This window comes from Heterocephalus glaber, unplaced genomic scaffold (genome assembly GCF_053883595.1).
Source record: "Heterocephalus glaber isolate CG9 unplaced genomic scaffold, H.glaber_assembly_v1.0 deba00001531, whole genome shotgun sequence".
Lineage (NCBI taxonomy): Eukaryota > Metazoa > Chordata > Mammalia > Rodentia > Bathyergidae > Heterocephalus > Heterocephalus glaber.
In genome coordinates this window covers 18629695-18645915 of record NW_028258329.1, presented here as the reverse complement: position 1 = coordinate 18645915, position 16221 = coordinate 18629695, and the positions used below count along the sequence as shown (strand labels likewise).

Sequence of the window (16221 nt, the reverse complement as noted above, 5' to 3'; positions counted from 1 at the left end):
TTTGTCAGCAGAGCTCTCAAGCACAGAGCCCTCTGCTCCTTCTGGCCCACAGCTGCTGCTCCTGAGGCTGCAAACTGCCCTTTGGCCCAGTGTGCAATCCAGATACAACTACCCAGAGAATTCTGGACTTTGAAGTGAGAGCAGAGGCCACCTCATTAAACACTGCCTGTCCCCTCTGTTGCTAATGCTGCTGTCTGAAAAGCCCAGGTTGCATCTCTAGGAACCACTGTGTCACATGTATAGTATTCCTTTTGAAAGCTCCCTGCTCAACTCTCCCCCATGCCCTGCTTTACTATATCACAGATCCAGACTATAACCAAGGGTCATCTTCGTTGTCTCTCCCCACTCCAGGCCTCTCTCCTGTTGCCCACACCTGACATTACCAGAGAGTGACCGGTACAATACATGGCTTCTGCCAGCAGGAAGGGAAACAGTTGTTGTGCTTCTGTTCCCCATTCTCTCTTTTTTTTTTTTTTTTGGTACGGGGGGTTGAACTCTGGACCTTCCGCTTGTGAGGCAGGTGGCAGAACCACTGAGCTAAATCCCTGGCCCTTCTGTTCCCCATTCTAATGAAGAGATCCTCAGCAATCTGAACACCACTGACCTCCATCATCTTTGAAGACAGGAACTAGAACTTGGGCTCATGCTTGAGTCCCTGCTGAGGACGAAATGACGTCTGGCTGCTGTTGGTCCATTATAGAATCTTGTCAATACTGTCCCTCCTCCAGACTTATGAGAACAAAACCCGGTTGACTGTCCCACTGTCCTTCAGTGGCATCTTAGGCCAGGCAAAGTTTAATACATTTTCTTCAACTCGGAATTTACAGAGGTTGACATTGCTCCAAGGACTTGACCCCCCAACACACACACACAAGCACCATCTTTTTATCTTTGAGATCAATTTATCTCCATAGTCAAATACTAGTACATTTAGGTGGACCCTGTCCCCATGCAGGTTTCAATCATCCCCTTGCTAGAAATAGGAAAGGATGGGAGAAGTTGAAAACTGTCCCACAGGACCTTCTGGGGAAAAGGACCACATCACAGAATCGGGGAACTTTAGAGCTTGAGTTTAATGGTATATATCCCCATAGCTTCTTTATGGAAAGCAATTTTTTACCAGTTGAGGGCCAGAAATATTACAAGCTGATGCTTCATGGTACTCGAATAATCAAACCTCTGAGCCTGGACCACCATCAGCCCTGCAATCTACCTCCCCATTGGCTAAATGTCCTTGTAGCAGTTAGGGTGAGCCCAGGGGACCGTGGGTCAGATAACTATGGCAACTGGCTGGCCCAACTTCCTCTTGCTCTCTGTCCTCCTCTAGCTGGAGGCCTGAGGAGCATTGTCCAAGACTCCCTGGAGTGGCTGGAAGAGTTCTGCTCCGAGACGCTCTGCTGCCTGGCTCCACCACCACTGACCGTGAGGCAGTCCAGGGCAGTGAGTGCAGGTCCTAAGGCATGGCTGTACCCAGCTTGTTTGTGGGTGCTAAAGGGAGAGAGTTGAGGGAGGGGCTCTCGGGGATTTTTCTGGGGGTTGGAGAGATGGGCAGGGAAACCACCCAGGGGAAGCCTCAAGGTGAAGGACCAGGAGGACAGAGCAGCGTTTTGGGGGCTGCTGGTTTTGCCGGAATGCAGCTGAAATAGAGAGTTTTACCAGTAACTGTGTACTCATCTGGCTGACCATAGAGGGGTGAGGTACTTGCTTAGAAATAGAAGAATTAACTCAGAGCTTTTTCAGAAAACAAAAACAAAAAACAACTAAACCTGAAGCTCATTCTTCTAGTCTCTTTTGGACACTCAAGAGCCCTGAGATTTTGTCTAAAATCTTCTATCCCTTATTGCTACCTGCAGTCTTTATTTGTTATCTTGGGCCCTCATAAGAAACATCTGTCTTAGCCAGTGGGCTCTGGAGTTACTCATGGCTGTGGGACCCTAAGGAGTCGCCACCTGTGTGTGACATCCACTCTCCAACCTAATGACTTCTCCTAGGGTCACTAAGCTGGCTGGCAGCCTGGGCCTGGTGGGTGGCCAAAAGCAGTGGGTCCCTGACCCTCTGGACTGCAACCTGTGGGCTTCTCACAGCGTGACACTCTCTGGTTTGCAGTGGGAAGAGCTACGATGGCAGTGAACAAGGGCCCGATGCTGCTGGATGGAGACCTTCCTGTGAGTACTGGGCCATGAGACTTGGGATGGACTGTGGCTGGAATAGGTGGGGCAGGGAGGGAGATTCAAGGACTTTGAGCAAAATGCGTCTAGATTGCAGTCCCAGTTTGCTGACTGTGTCTCAGTTATTCCTGGTTTTACCACCTTTTGCAGAGGGCTGTGAGAGGGTCTGGAGAAAAGATAAGCCTATTAAAAATGAACCATTTTGGAGAAAAAGGATAGAAATACTGGCTAGGGGACAGGTGGCAACCAGAAAGAAAGGAAATGCTATGTCCTGAGCCCTATGCTCTGTCCACCACCCAGCTGGACATATGTTCAGGGCACAGCTGGGTTCTGGAACATTCCGTGACCCTGGTATCATTGAGGCTGTGAATGGCACCTCCCAGGGCTCATCCTGTACCACTGTGCGTGGGAATGAGGTAGACATTTAGTACACCCAGTGTTTATCTTTTTTTTTTTTTGGTACTGAGGATCAAACTCAGGACCTTGTGCTTGTGAGGCAGGTGCAGTACCACTGAGGTAAATACCTGGCCCTACCCAGTGTTTATCTTTCATCTGGTTTTCACTGCATTGGAGTGATTTTGATACTTTTAGATATACTTGACACTTCTTGAATTTGGGTAAAGTTCAGATAGTGAAACCTAGAAGTTATGAATGCACTGGGCTCCCATTTTATTAGAAATAAGGCTTTAACCTTTGCAGTAGATCAGCAGGGTAAATTTTATATTGAATCATAGAATATAAATAAGCATAGAACAGTCATGTGCATTGTTAAGCCTTTCTAATGGATGGTGGGTTCTTCTTTTGCACATTTCTTTCCCCCTTTGGGTTTGTCCAAAACCCTGAAAGCTCTGTCCCAAATGTTAAAGGGATTTTTAGCCAGGTGTGGTGGTTCAGGAGGATCACAAATTCAAGCCCAGCATTGGCAACTTAGTGATTTGGCAAGACCCTGGCTCAAAATTTTATTTTATTTTATTTATTTTTCCCGGTTATCAGGGATCAAACTCAGGACCTTGCATTTGCAAGGCAGGTGTGGTGCCACTGAGCTAAATCTCTGGCCCTCTGGCTCAAAATTTTAAAGAAGAGGGGAGCTGGGGATGTAGCTTCCTGTGAAGGCTTGGGTTCAATCCCCAGTACCACAAAAAAGAAAAAGGTTTTCTTCTTTTTTTTTTTTTTGGTACTGAGGATCGAACTCGGGTCCTTGCGCTTGCACAGCAGGCAGCGAAACCACTGAGCTAAATCCCCAGCTCATAAAAAGGTTTTCTGGTCTTTCTCCAGCTCAAATTTCCACCTCACCTGCAGAATGAAAAGCTAAGATCTCATAGCCTGCTCTGTCCTTGTGGGTCTCCTCATTGGCTCTTCTTACTCAGACCAGGACAGGTCCTCACCTCTGGAACAGAACCCTGCCACAGTGGCACATCCAAAACTACCCAGAGCTTGAGCATTTGGGTCAGAGTGGGGAGTTTTCTCAGTTTAATTTTCAGGTGGAGAATTGTTCAGGTCCCATGTGCCCTTCCCATTGCCAGCAACATGACTTCAGGGCTCCATCACCCCATCAGTTGCAGCCTGGTGTTATTTTGAAGCCAATCCCAGATATGCCATTTTGGTTTTTTTGTTTGTTTGTTTGTTATGTTTTTTTTGGTACTGGGGATCAAACTCGGGACCTTGTACTTGTGAGGCAAGCGGCAGAACCACTGAGCTAAATCCCCGGCCCCCAGATATGCCATTTCAAACCTGACTTCAAATCCTGCTGTGCCAGTTACTAGCCATGTGATCCTAGATATGTCACTTCACATCTCTGAATCTCTGTCTCCACATTGGCAGGGTGTTGGTGACAATGTTGACTCAGGCTCACTGTTGGAATTAAATGAAGTCACCAAAGCACCCATAATGGTACCTTCTGCATGCTCAGAATCTGTTCTTTCCCTCAAAGACCAGTCTTTTCCCACTAAGGATCCTAAGATATCTGAGGTTTAATTATGTGACAGCTGCCACAGGTAGATGCTTTAATAAGAGCACAGCACTGCCAAAAGAAGAAACGATGGTCCCACTATACCTCACATGCTCAGACTGTACTTGGAGCACTGTCTTCAAACCTGAGTGCTGTGTTTTAAAGAAAGACAATGTTGAACTGCAGTGTACCCAGAGGAGGGGATCACCAGACCATGGTGTGAACTATTCATAAACTAAATTAGGACCTAGAGCTATTCGCTATGGAAAAGGGTCTTCCAAAGGGAGACATGTTTGATTTGAAATATGTGAAGGGCCAACCCTTGAGTGATGAAATAGAGTTGCCCATGGTTACTCCTGTACATGGAGGGTAGGTCAGGGGGTGGAGGCGGCCTTGAGCTCTGCAAAGCTGTCCAACAGGGCCACAGGCCACTCTGGGAGAGGCCAGCTCCAGCTGAGGAGAACTCCAGTCTAGCAGGGAAATTCTGGAAAGGATTCTTGCCACAGAGCCCCCTGCAGGCCATGATGCTGTGATTCTGTACATGTGGGCAGATCTAAACTTCCACGTTCTCCAAGGCAGCCCCGACTGTCATTTATTTCTCCAACTAATTTTCCTGGGCCTGGCAAGGTGCTAGGGGTACAGAGACGACAGTCTCCTGGGAGAGAAAGACGGATGAGAGATGGCCCAGGAGAGGATGAAACAGCTTTTGATGTGAGGGAGGAGAGGCCGGAAGCTTCACAAAGGAAGCAATGGGGAGGGAAGGTGTGCGTGCTTGGCTATGGACCAGCATCCCCAGGCAGGAGGCTGTGGCTTAGAAAGGGTGGGAGAGTCACCATTAAAGTTCCAGAAAGGTGTGTTCACAATCCTTGTTGTCTCCCAGTAAATCTTGGGTGGATAGCTCTAGAGGAGGAGGCTGGGGTCTGGCCTGGCCCCTGGATAACAGAGGCCCTAGCAGCAGAGCCTGGTTGTGCCCAGTGAGGCATGGCAGGCCACTCCTATGACTCAAACATCCAGAGACATCTTTGGCCCAGGTTCCTCCAGGCCCCTTGGACTTGGCTGGCCTCTGGGACCAGGGTGAGCTCCCTTCCTGGGAGGCTGGGGAGGGGCTGACTGGAATGTGCTCCTTCCCTGCCAGGAGCAGGAGAACGTGCTGCAGCGAGTCCTGCAGCTGCCGGTGGTGAGCGGCACGTGTGAGTGCTTCCAGAAGACCTACACCAGCACCAAGGAAGCCCACCCCCTGGTGGCCTCTGTGTGCAATGCCTATGAGAAGGGCGTTCAGGGTGCCAGCAGCCTGGCCGCCTGGGGCATGGAGCCAGTGGTCCGCAGGCTGTCCACCCAGTGTGAGTCCTGCTCATGTCTGCCTGCTGCTCTCTGCCTGCTCTGTCTGTCTGATCCCCTGGTAACTTGCTTGTCCGTCCACCTCGCTGCCTGCATCCCATCACCTGGTCTTCTTATCCATCAATATTAGATACAGATCTCTTTGCACCTGTGCAGCCTCAGCTGGAGCCCAGGGGCAGTTTCCTAGGATGGCAATGACAAACCAAAGAAGTTGCAGGGGAGGTCTGGGTGGGGCTATGTGGGGGGTGATGGGAGTGGGTGGGAACTGTGGTGGACCAGAAGTGGGGGCAGCAGGCACTAGAGCTGGCCCAAGTGCTGGAGGGCAGAAAGAGCGGCTGACCAAGTCCAGAGGCTGATGGTACCAGCTCCTGACAGGTGAGGGCAGCAGAGAGCCACCAGCCAGGGGCCTGGAAGTGGGAGACTGATGGCCTTGTGAGGCTTGCCAAACATGCCTGTGCAAATTGTCCTGTCCCATCTGGAGACAGGATCCCAAGGCTGGCTCTTAACAGGGCTTTGAGACATCTCAGGAGCGCTGAGAAGTCCTGTACCTCCCACCCCTAAGGAGCGAACCGTGGTACTCGAGGGCTCCAAGCAGCAGCAGACGGGGAGGATAGATAGGCCCAGCTCGAGCTCCTGCCTGCAGGCTCCTTACCTACTTCCCCTGGTCTCTGCTTGCCCCACCTGAAGACGGGACTGTGACCTCAGAGCTTCTGTCCTCTGCAGCTCCCAGCAGCATCCCCTGAAGCATTTGCATCTTCTGGGGGGCGGCAAATCTTTTCTCTGTCTGTGACACTCTTGGTACTGTCAACCTTATCTCAACACTGATTGGTTAAAAGCAAGGTCCCCTGGGCATGGTGCTGCACACCTGTGGTACCACACATGGTGGTACACCTCAGCACTCTGGGAGGCTGAGGCAGGAGGATGTGAATTTCAGCCTAGTCTGGGCAACTAAAGTGACTTAGTGAGAACCTATCTCAAAAATAAAGCACTGGGATGTGACCTGCCTGACGCCACACACTGTGTGGTGCAGGAAGTCTGGTCTCAGGGAGTCACAAGTGGATGAGGGCTAAAGATGGCAAAGGGCCTTGGGCTGAGGATGCTTGGGAGTAGGGCCAGGCATCTGAGGGCTGCACGGTGCTTTCCTGGGCATGGAGGCCACTGCTCGGTCCTTGCAGTGGGGGCAGGGCTCACCCCAATACGACCCTTCTCTCCAGTCACAGCTGCCAATGAGCTGGCCTGCCGGGGTCTGGACCACCTGGAGGAAAAGATCCCAGCCCTCCAATACCCTCCTGAAAAGGTGAGCCCCTTCCCTTTCTCTGATGCCCCTGTACCCTGTGGTCACCACTTCCTGGGAGAGGGCAGGAGCTGCTAGTGTTGGTGTGGCACTGCACAAAAACACTGTCCCAGCTCGGGGAGCCTGCTGGGCCCTAAGGGAGGCAGGGTTTCCAGGACAGCAGGCACCAGCCCAGGGCAAACTCATCAGGACCCTGGGGCAGGTCCCACAGCCACCTAAAACCAGTCCCTAGGACCTGGGGCTCTGTGGGCCTGCAGTAGATCCAAGGTGCCTAAGATCATGGTGCACACTCACTGGGGTCTCAGGACTGCATCCCATGTCCTGGAGATCCAGTGCCTATGGACCAGGAGATCGAACAAGTCACTTCAGCTGGCCACATCTTTACTGGGTTATTTACTAAGGTACAAGCCCCAGTTAGGTGCTTTTGGGGACTAGACTTCAGTCTTGAGTCTCTGGCCTTCCCCATTTTATTGACCAGCTACTGGCCCATTCAGCCTTCCCTGAGCCCCTGGAGGCTGTGACATGAGCTTCCTAGCGCCCTCCCACTTAATTCTCTTCCAACACCCTGCGGGAGGGCTTGGTACCCCATTGTACAGAGGAGAAAGCTAGTGACTTCTCCCAGTCACACAGCCTGAAGTGGAGACCCCAAGGCATCAGGTCTATATGGGCTCAAATGAGGGTTTTGGCTTCAAAGCCAAAAGCTGCCTGGTTTTCTGGTCAAAGGGCAACAATGTCTTTGTTACAAAGGAACTGCTGGCTATTGAGGAGGAAGGCTAATTATTTCAGTGCAGACCTGGTGGGAAGAACAACGACACCTGTACATCAGTATAAATGCAGATAAATGCAGCCTGACCCTCGTTCTGAGAGGACAAGAGGACACAGGACAGGAATCTAGGGAAGTGGCACCAGGGGAGAAGGACCAGTGTGCCCCGGGGGTGACTTTGGGGCTGTCCTCCCTCACGAGGCAGTGTCTTGGCAGAGGCAAAGAAGCCAGGAGATCCAGGAGGTTGGCATGGGGATTGGTAGAGTCCTTTCCCTTTGAAGCCCGGTTTAACCCAGGTGCCCACATACCAGTGCCAGTCCCTTGGGCCTTTTCAGTGAGGCCTTCGGCCTCCCAAGTCCTGCAAGGAGACCCCAGCAGCTGACCCCTGCTCCCCATCCCCCAGATCGCCTCAGAGCTAAAGGACACCATTTCCAGCCGCCTTCGCAGTGCCCGGAACAGCATCAGTGTGCCCATTGCAAGCACATCAGACAAGGTCCTGGGGGCCACACTGGCCAGCTGCGAGCTGGCCTGGGGGGTGGCCAAGGAGTCTGCAGAGTATGCTGCCAACACCCGAGCTGGCCGGCTGGCTTCTGGAGGGGCTGATCTGGCCCTGAGCGGCATTGAGAAGGTGGTGGAGCTCCTCCTCCCTCCAGGCAAGGAGGAGTCAGGTACCTGACACCAAGGCTGGCACACCTACCCCATGGACCCAGGGGCCCCCATGCATCTACCCCATGCTGGGCAAGGGATCCTTCAGCCACTGGAGTAGGGACAGCCCAGAGGGGTTTCCAGAGGGACCCATCATTATCTCCTCCCTTCCCCATCTTGTAAGAGGGAAAGTGAGCAGCACCTGTCCCCGTGCTTTGTGGTGAAACCAGGCCTACTGTTTACCCAGCTCCACTCTGATCTGTTTTTCCGTCTTTCCCCCCAATCCCCATCCAGCCCCTGTTCCTGGACGCCAGCAGACTCAGAAACCTCCCAAGGCCAAGCCGAGCCTCACGCGTAGGGTTGGGACCCTGGCCAACACCCTCTCCCAACACGCCATGCAGACCACATCCTGGGCGCTGAAGCAGGGCCACTCCCTGGCCATGTGGATCCCGGGGGTGGCACCCCTAGTGAGTGTCTGGGCTCTGCCTGAGCCGCTTGCTCCCCTGGTCCCTTGCATCCTGGGAGTATTCTAACCTGGGCTGGGACTCTAGCTCTAAAAACAAAGGGCCTTAAGAGGAGTGAAGGGCTAGAGCTTTGGGGTGCTGGAGTGGTCCTGTCCCTCTGCCCATTTCCGTCTCCCTATTCCTCCTCTGACCCCCTCCCTACCACCTCATTCCCCCTAAGTGGGCCTCTTGCCATGTATCCCAGCAGTGAGGACAACTGCTATCCAGGCCCCAGGAAGTGTCATCCTTAAATAAGCAAAGCACTAAACCCTCTGTTGGGAGAAAGCCCAGCTGGCCCTTATCCCTCACTGCCCCCAGTTTTTTGTTTTTTAGGGTACTGTTATTTGGAAATAGGGTCTGGCTATGTAGTTCAGGCTGGCCTTGCACTCACTATGCAACCCAGGTTGGCCTCAAATTCACGATCCTCTTGCCTCAGTCTCCTGAGAGCTGGGACTGCTGTGCACCACTAGACCTGGCTAATCCCAGCTTTTTTTTTTTTTTTTGGTCTTTTCTTTATCCTTTCTTCCTTCCTTCTTCCTTCCCTTCCTCCCTCATTATGACCCCTGTGTCTCCCAAAAGACGTATGAAAAATGTTCATGTCCATAACCAAATGTTCATAACCAGCCAAGAACTGGTGACAGCGCAGATGTTGGTCCTCTGTAGAAGGGGTGGAGGGTGGTGGATGCACACAGGATTGTCAATGGGTGAAAGCAGGAAGCACTTCCATGTACAACAGTAAGGGAGCCTGTCAGGTGTACTGCTGAATGAAAGAAGCCATTCATGAACAAATAAACGTGTGTGACCCATTTATAGGAAGCTCCACAATAGCTAGGGGCTGGGGTGAGCTCAGGGATGGAGAGCTCAGCTTGGTGATAGCAAAGCTGGGGGTTCTTTCTCAGCACTGAAACAAAACAAAACAAAACACAAAAACAAATGAATGTGTGGTCCTAGAGGCCTGAACTGTGGTCACTCTTGGGGGAGCCGGGACTGAGTGGGGCCTCCAGGGGTCTTCTGGTGTGTTCTTGATCTATTACACAGAGTGTGCTTGTAAAAATTCATAGAACTGTTCACCCTCCCATGTCCTAAACTGTTACTCAACAGAGTTTTAAGAAAAGTTTGCTGGAGCCAGCCCTGCCCTGACCCTGAGGACTAGGGGGTGCAGCTGCTGGAGTCCCTGCCTTCAGCAGTGGGTGCTAAGTGTCAGCCGCTCTGTCCCTCCCTCAGAGCAGCCTGGCCCAGTGGGGTGCATCAGCCACCATGCAGGTAGTGTCCCGGCGGCGACAGAGCGAGGTGCGAGTGTCCTGGCTGCACAACCTCGCTGCTATACAGGGTGAGGAACATGATGACCAGACAGACACAGAGGCTGAGGAGTCGGAGGAGGAGGAATCCGAGACCGAGGAGAATATGCTCAGTGAGGTGAGGGGATGTGGGGGAGCTCCAGGCTTGGTGAGTGACAAGCAGAGGCAAATGAAGGTCTCTGTCCCCAGCCCAAAGTATTTCTGTGTCACTCTCTGTAGCAGCTCAGAGGGGAAATGTGACTTGCCCAAGGCCACACAGCTAGCGGCAGAGCCAGGGCTGAAGTTGTCAGTTTGACATCCACGTGCCCTCCCCTGTAGCTCTGGGCCTGGGGGGAGGAAGCCAGGGTCAGAGAGTGCTGCAGGGTACTGACCTTGCTCTGGCCCTCAGGTGGCGGACCTGCCAGGCCCGAAAGGCCTCCTGGGCACTGTGGCGTATGCCCTACAGAAGACGCTCCAGGGTACCATCTCAGCTGTGACATGGGCACCCAAGGCTGTGCTGGGCACGGCAGGGAGGATGCTGCACCTCACAGCAGCCCCGGGTGTCACCCCAATCAAGGGGCGAGCCATGTCCCTGTCGGATGCTCTGAAGGGTGTCACTGACAACGTGGTGGACACAGTGGTGCACTACGTGCCGGTGAGTCCCACCCAGGAGCCCTCCATCTTCCCCGGGGCCTGGACAGGATGGATAAAGCAGACTAAAGGGGCTGCAGCCCACCACATCTCTCCAGTTCCTGAAGACCTTCTTCCAATTTCAGTGCCCAGAAACACTTTGACATACTGGGATCTCCTTAGCCCCAAGAGTACAGAGGCAGGGCCCCTCCTACTGGGGGACTCTGGGGACCCCAGTGGCTCAGCCCTCACCCCTCATCCTCTTCTGAAGGACCTGGCACATTGTGCCCTTGCCTGGGCAGGCATGTGTGTGTGTGTTGTTTTTTTTTGGGGGGGGGTTCCCAAGAGAGCAGCTGGCTGAGTCCCAATTCTATACCTTGTCACCAAGAGGAGAAACCAAGGGACACCAGTGCCACCCCTTTAAGGTTCCTAGGCCCCTTCCCAGAGCAAGTTTCAGGTTGATCAGGCTCAAGGAGGGTGAGTCAGAGCATAGGGCACCCCAGAGCTGGCCAGGGGTGGGCTACTCCATTATTCTCACCCAAGAGCCAAGCCCAGGGACCTTGGCAGCCAGCTTGGGCCCAAACCATGCCCAGGGAGGGGTACCTGACCCTGGCATGGTCAATATGTGACCTTGCTCAGCCTACAGCTATAGCCCAAGAAAGGATTAGGAGAGTCAGTGACTCCTGACTCCCTCAGGGAAAGGTCTTGCCCTGCCCCAGGGATCTCCCTGCAGATGATCAGAGTTATCAGACCTCAGGGGTTCCCCTCGTGCTTCCATCCTGCTGTCCTACACTCCAGCCTGTGTCCTGAGATGGCAGCTCTTGGGGGATGGAGGCAAGGGTCCAGAAAGGGTCCTGGGTCCCAGGCGTGGTGACGAGGGCCAAGCAGGGACCTTAACGCGCCTGCCCGGCCCCCCAGCTCCCCAGGCTGTCGTTGATGGAGCCCGAGAGCGAATTCCGGGACATCGAGCACCCGCCGGCCGAGGCTGAACGCCGGGAGGCGGAGCGCAAGGGTTCGGGGCCGAAGCCCGCCAGCCCGGAGTCGGCACCACACCCTGTGCAGCACCGCGGAAGCATGCGTGGAGCACGCAGCCTCGACCAAGGAGACCCCGGGGAGATGCCCCCCGCGCCGCGCTCGGGCTTCCTGGCCACGCCCCGCGAGAAGCCCGCGCGCAGGGTCAGCGACAGCTTCTTCCGGCCCAGTGTCATGGAGCCCATCCTAGGCCGCGCGCAGTACAGCCAGCTGCGCAAGAAGAGCTGAGCTGCGTGCCACCCCGCGCCAGGGCCGGGCTCCCTAAGCCAGAACTCACACTTCCAAGCCGATTCCTCTAGAGGGTCCCTCAGGAGCCCAAGCCTCATGGCCACCCTGCTGCCCATGCACACGTCATTTCTGAAGCATCTCTTTGGGGACCTGGCTTGCTCAGCAGTTTCATCTGAGGTTATGGCTTTTTAAATTTAAACTTTTTAATTTTTTTTTAACCGTAAGAGTAGTTGCTTAACTTGATCTCTCACTTTTTTAACCAAATTGTGGCCAGATGACAGTTTTAGCCTTGAGCTGAGAGATCTCTGGTGACCTAGGCTCTCATCATACCGATTGAAGGGAACACCAGCTGCAAAAGATCTTGTGCTTTTTGCAAAATGTTAGTGTCACTCTTGGGGTATCCGCTGTGCTGCGCAGGCTGAGCCTCAGGCCTTTACTATGTGGTGCCACCTTCTGGTTGGCAGCCACATTTCCACTTACACGGTCCCTGCCTCCTGCATGGTCACTCTTCTGAAAGCTGGCGCCCCCAGATTCTGGGAGGCAACAATGGTAACCTCTCTCCCAATAGTCTATATTCTCTAGATCATATATACAGACTCCATAGCTGCTGTTCATTCCAAGTCCTCTTTTTGGAAATGTTAATACTTGGTAAATCTAGGAGATGCATAAATATAATTTAAAAATTCATACATTGCAGAAGAGTGTTTTCCTCCCTAAATTCCCCAGTTCATCTTTGTAAGAACAACAGTGTTATGGTCAGTCTCTTGTGTATACTTCTGGTTACAGGCTGTGTGCATGCAAGTGCTTGCGCATATACTCATGTTTGTGTACAAAGGCTGTGGGATGGTGCGCTCACCTGCCTTTCTCACTTAACAATACACCCTAGAGCCAGGCAGAGTGGTACAGGCCTGTAACCTCAACACCGGGAAGCTAAGGCAGGAGGATCACAAGTTCAGGTCGGCCTGGGCAATCTAGTGAGTCCCTGTCTCAAAAAAGTAAAAAAGGCCGAGGATGTAGCTCAGTGTGAAGGCCCTGGGTTCGTTTTCCATGTGCGCGCACACACGCACACACACAAACAGGCACACACACAGTCTTAGAGATCTCTTTGTACCAGCATCACAAACCCCACTTGCTCTTTTTAATGGTAAGTTCATAACACAGTTGTACCATATTTGATTTAACCAGCCCCCTGATGGTGGATTTTTAGGTTGTTCCCAATCATTTTGCTACAGTGCTATAATAAATGTCTTTATCAAAAATGTCTCATGAAGGGCTGGGGGGTGTAGCTCAATGATAGTGAGTGTGCTTAGCATGTGCAAAACCCAAGTTCCACCCTCAGCACCACAAAGTAAAAAGTCTCATGTACATGAGTGGCTATATCAATGGTAGACTGTAATTTGTAACCATGGCATCATGACATGCTGGGTGAGAATGTGTGCTTCTTAAATATTGGGTGAGAATACCAAGTAGCCTTGCAAACCAAACCCTGTTTTTCTAGTTGTTTTCATCTGCACAGATAGTTACAACACATCTGTCATCCCTTTTACACATCCACATGTACACCTGTCCCTTCTAGATTCCCCCTTACACCCACCAGTTCCCTCGTGGCTGCTCCTCTGTTGCATACCTGAGATCCCAGCTCCCTGAAACGGACTCTGGGGCCTTGGCAGATCTTTGGAGTAATGAGTTACAGGCCTTAATGCATGGTTTTAGAGTCTGAGGATGCCAAGAATGGGGACGTGGGTGGCTGCTGAATGTATATATGAGGACATGCACACCCCCACCATACTCACCATGCCCAGCAGCCCTCTGAGGTCTAGCAAGGAGAGTTCCCCAGAAGCTGTTATGACAGGGCTGCAAAGACAGAAAGAAGCAATCACATACTCTGTATTCAGCCATCTCTGAAAAAGCCACCTATGACTGTGTGAGGCTTTGGGGGGACATCCAGACCCAAACCATAACATGTGGTCTCACCTAGATACAAAGAGGTTTGGGAAATACAGTTTTCATTTGAAATGGTTATCCATCCAGTTAAAAATCAGAGGTCCTAAAGGGAGGGGAAGTAGACCCCAGGGGAAGGGGCAACTTGCAACTTCTGCCACACTAATCTGTCAGTGTACATTTGAGTCATTTCCATATGTTTATGATCACTTGTGCCGAGCGTGGTGGTGCACAGCTGAAATCTTAGCACTTGGGAGGCTGAGGCAAGTTCAAGCTCAACCTGGGTAACTTAGTGACTTTGTGAGAAAAGTTCTTTGTATTTTCCTTATATTTGATAAAGGATAATAATTTTTATGTGCTATTCATGTCACATATATCTTTTCCCAGCTTGTAGTTTATCTTTTCCTTCACAATTTTTTTCAATAAACAGAAGTTCTTAGCTTTAATTTAGTCAAATTATCATTTCTTTTTTCCTTTATGTTTTGTAATTTTGAGTTTTTTTTTCCTAATCATGAAGTTATCATGATATTCCTTTATATTTTCTTCTAATACTTTTATAGTTTTGTTTTCTATACTTAGTTGGGGTTTTTGATATGATTTAAGTAGGGAATATAATTTTTTTCACCCTTGTGGAAAACTGATTGTCCTATATACTTTATAATTGCTTGAACTTTTAATTTCTAGCTGAATATGCAGAAAGTGTTAGGAATTCTCTTAGAAGTCCACTGGTAGCTTCTAAATTTTGTTTTCTGATGCCTCGATAATGTTGTTTTGCATCTAGCTAGATGCAAATATTCTTCCTGATGTATTGTACAGTCTGACTGTCTGACACTAATCTGCACTCCAGCTCTGTCATAAATCTAGCTTCTGGGCGTAGATCCTATCTGTTCCTGTGGTGTTAACACTATAATTTCAAATATGTTTTCTTATCTGTTTGGGCAATGGCCCTCCCCCCTCTGCAGGAAATCTTTGCTACTTCTAGGGATCTGCTTTTTCATATAGGTAATAAAATCAGCTTGCCAAATTCCACAGAAGGGATTTCTACAAATTCAACTTATTTCAATTATTTATGATTAGTCTTTACTCTTTTAATATTAACAAGTTGGCTGCTTGAGACCTTTGTATTTCCAGGCCTATAACACACATTTTAAAAGCAATTTTCTGGGCACAGGGCACACTCCTGTAATCTCAGCTATTTGGGAGGAGGATTGCAAATTCAAGCCTATGCTGGGCAACAGCAACTTAATGAGATTCTGTTTCAAAATGAAGAGGAGGGTCGGGGATTTAGCTCAGTGGTTCCATCATCTGTCTCACAAACACAAAGTCCAGAGTTCAATCCCCGGTACCTAAAAATAAGAATAAAAAGGAGGAAAAAATAAACAAAAAGGAACTGAAGATATAGCTCAGTGCAAAGGCCCTGAGTTCAATCTCTAGTACCAGGAAAAAAAAAAAGCATCTAATTTTTCTGACCCTCTCTAAACAAAATCCAGCTCTTGACCCAGTATGTAGAACCAGCTATTTTGAATGGGGAATAGAGATAAAGATCAGAATTTGGACATGGGAGTATGCATGCCAGATTGTCCCAGATGGGTATTGGTGAGGGACATAAACACATTGCATACCCATGGCAAGAGCTAGGAAAGGGTGCTTCTAGAGCCATGAATTCATAGTGATAGTTCCAATGGACTTGAACTCCACAAAATTTTTTGAAAAGTTTACTGTGACATAAAAGGTTTTATTTTGTGTACAGCTTAATTACTATAATTGTGTCAGAAACCCAGGTCTGGAGGTTGAGCCCACAGGAAAACCATGTCTGACAGGTAAGTATTGGGGTAGAAGAAAGACTATTCTTCATGGCCGAAGAATGGAGAGGAGGGAGGTTTGCTCACAGGCAGCTTCTTGATTCCAGGGAGTTCAGGGGTTACCACTATAGGGTGGGAATAATGAGGGAGGGAGCGGGGCCAATAAAGAGGAGGAATATTCATGCCTTTTCTTGGAATAGGCTGAGATCTTCCTTTCCGGCGCTCCTCTTTTTCCTCCTTTCATGTCTGGTGTTTCTGTTTTTTTTTTTTTTTTTGAGACAGAGTTTCAAATTGTAGTTCAGGATGGTTTTGAACTCACCGTGTAGCCCATGCTGGCCTGGAGCTCATGGTGATCCTCCTGGCTCAGCCTCCCAAGTGTTGGGATTACAGGTGTGGTGACACATGTCAGAACACTAAGCCAAAACTTGTGATTTTTTAAGTCAATCAAGAACAAGTAAAGCCTGGGCATGGGGCACACACCTATAATCCTAGCTACTCAGCAGGCTCAGGTAGGAGGATTGTAAACTGGAGACCAGCTTGAGTAAGTCAGGGAGACACTGCCACAAAATAAAGTAACACAAAAGGCCAATGGTATCGCTCAGTTATAGTGTTTACCCAGCATGGAAGAGGCCCTGGGTTTGATTCCCAATGT

At 50.6% G+C, this 16221-nt stretch overlaps 1 protein-coding gene across 10 annotated transcripts; it reads left to right on the top strand.

The window, feature by feature from the left end:
• Positions 1-1275: 1275 nt before the first annotated feature.
• On the top strand, positions 1276-13085 carry Plin1 (perilipin 1). Of its 10 annotated transcripts, none has more exons than XM_087188385.1 (9): positions 1276-1450; positions 2107-2165; positions 5252-5456; positions 6669-6751; positions 7915-8164; positions 8451-8623; positions 9884-10075; positions 10346-10591; positions 11485-13085. In XM_087188385.1, exons 2-9 carry the CDS (start codon positions 2121-2123, stop codon positions 11824-11826), a joined length of 1536 nt encoding a protein of 511 aa, XP_087044511.1. In that variant the 5' UTR covers positions 1276-1450; positions 2107-2120; the 3' UTR covers positions 11827-13085. The 10 variants fall into 10 exon arrangements, with proteins under 10 accessions (XP_087044511.1, XP_004852828.3, XP_087044515.1 ...); XM_004852771.4 differs by having other exon boundaries at positions 7915-8179; XM_087188389.1 differs by having other exon boundaries at positions 1277-1458.
• The last annotated feature ends 3136 nt before the right edge of the window (positions 13086-16221 follow it).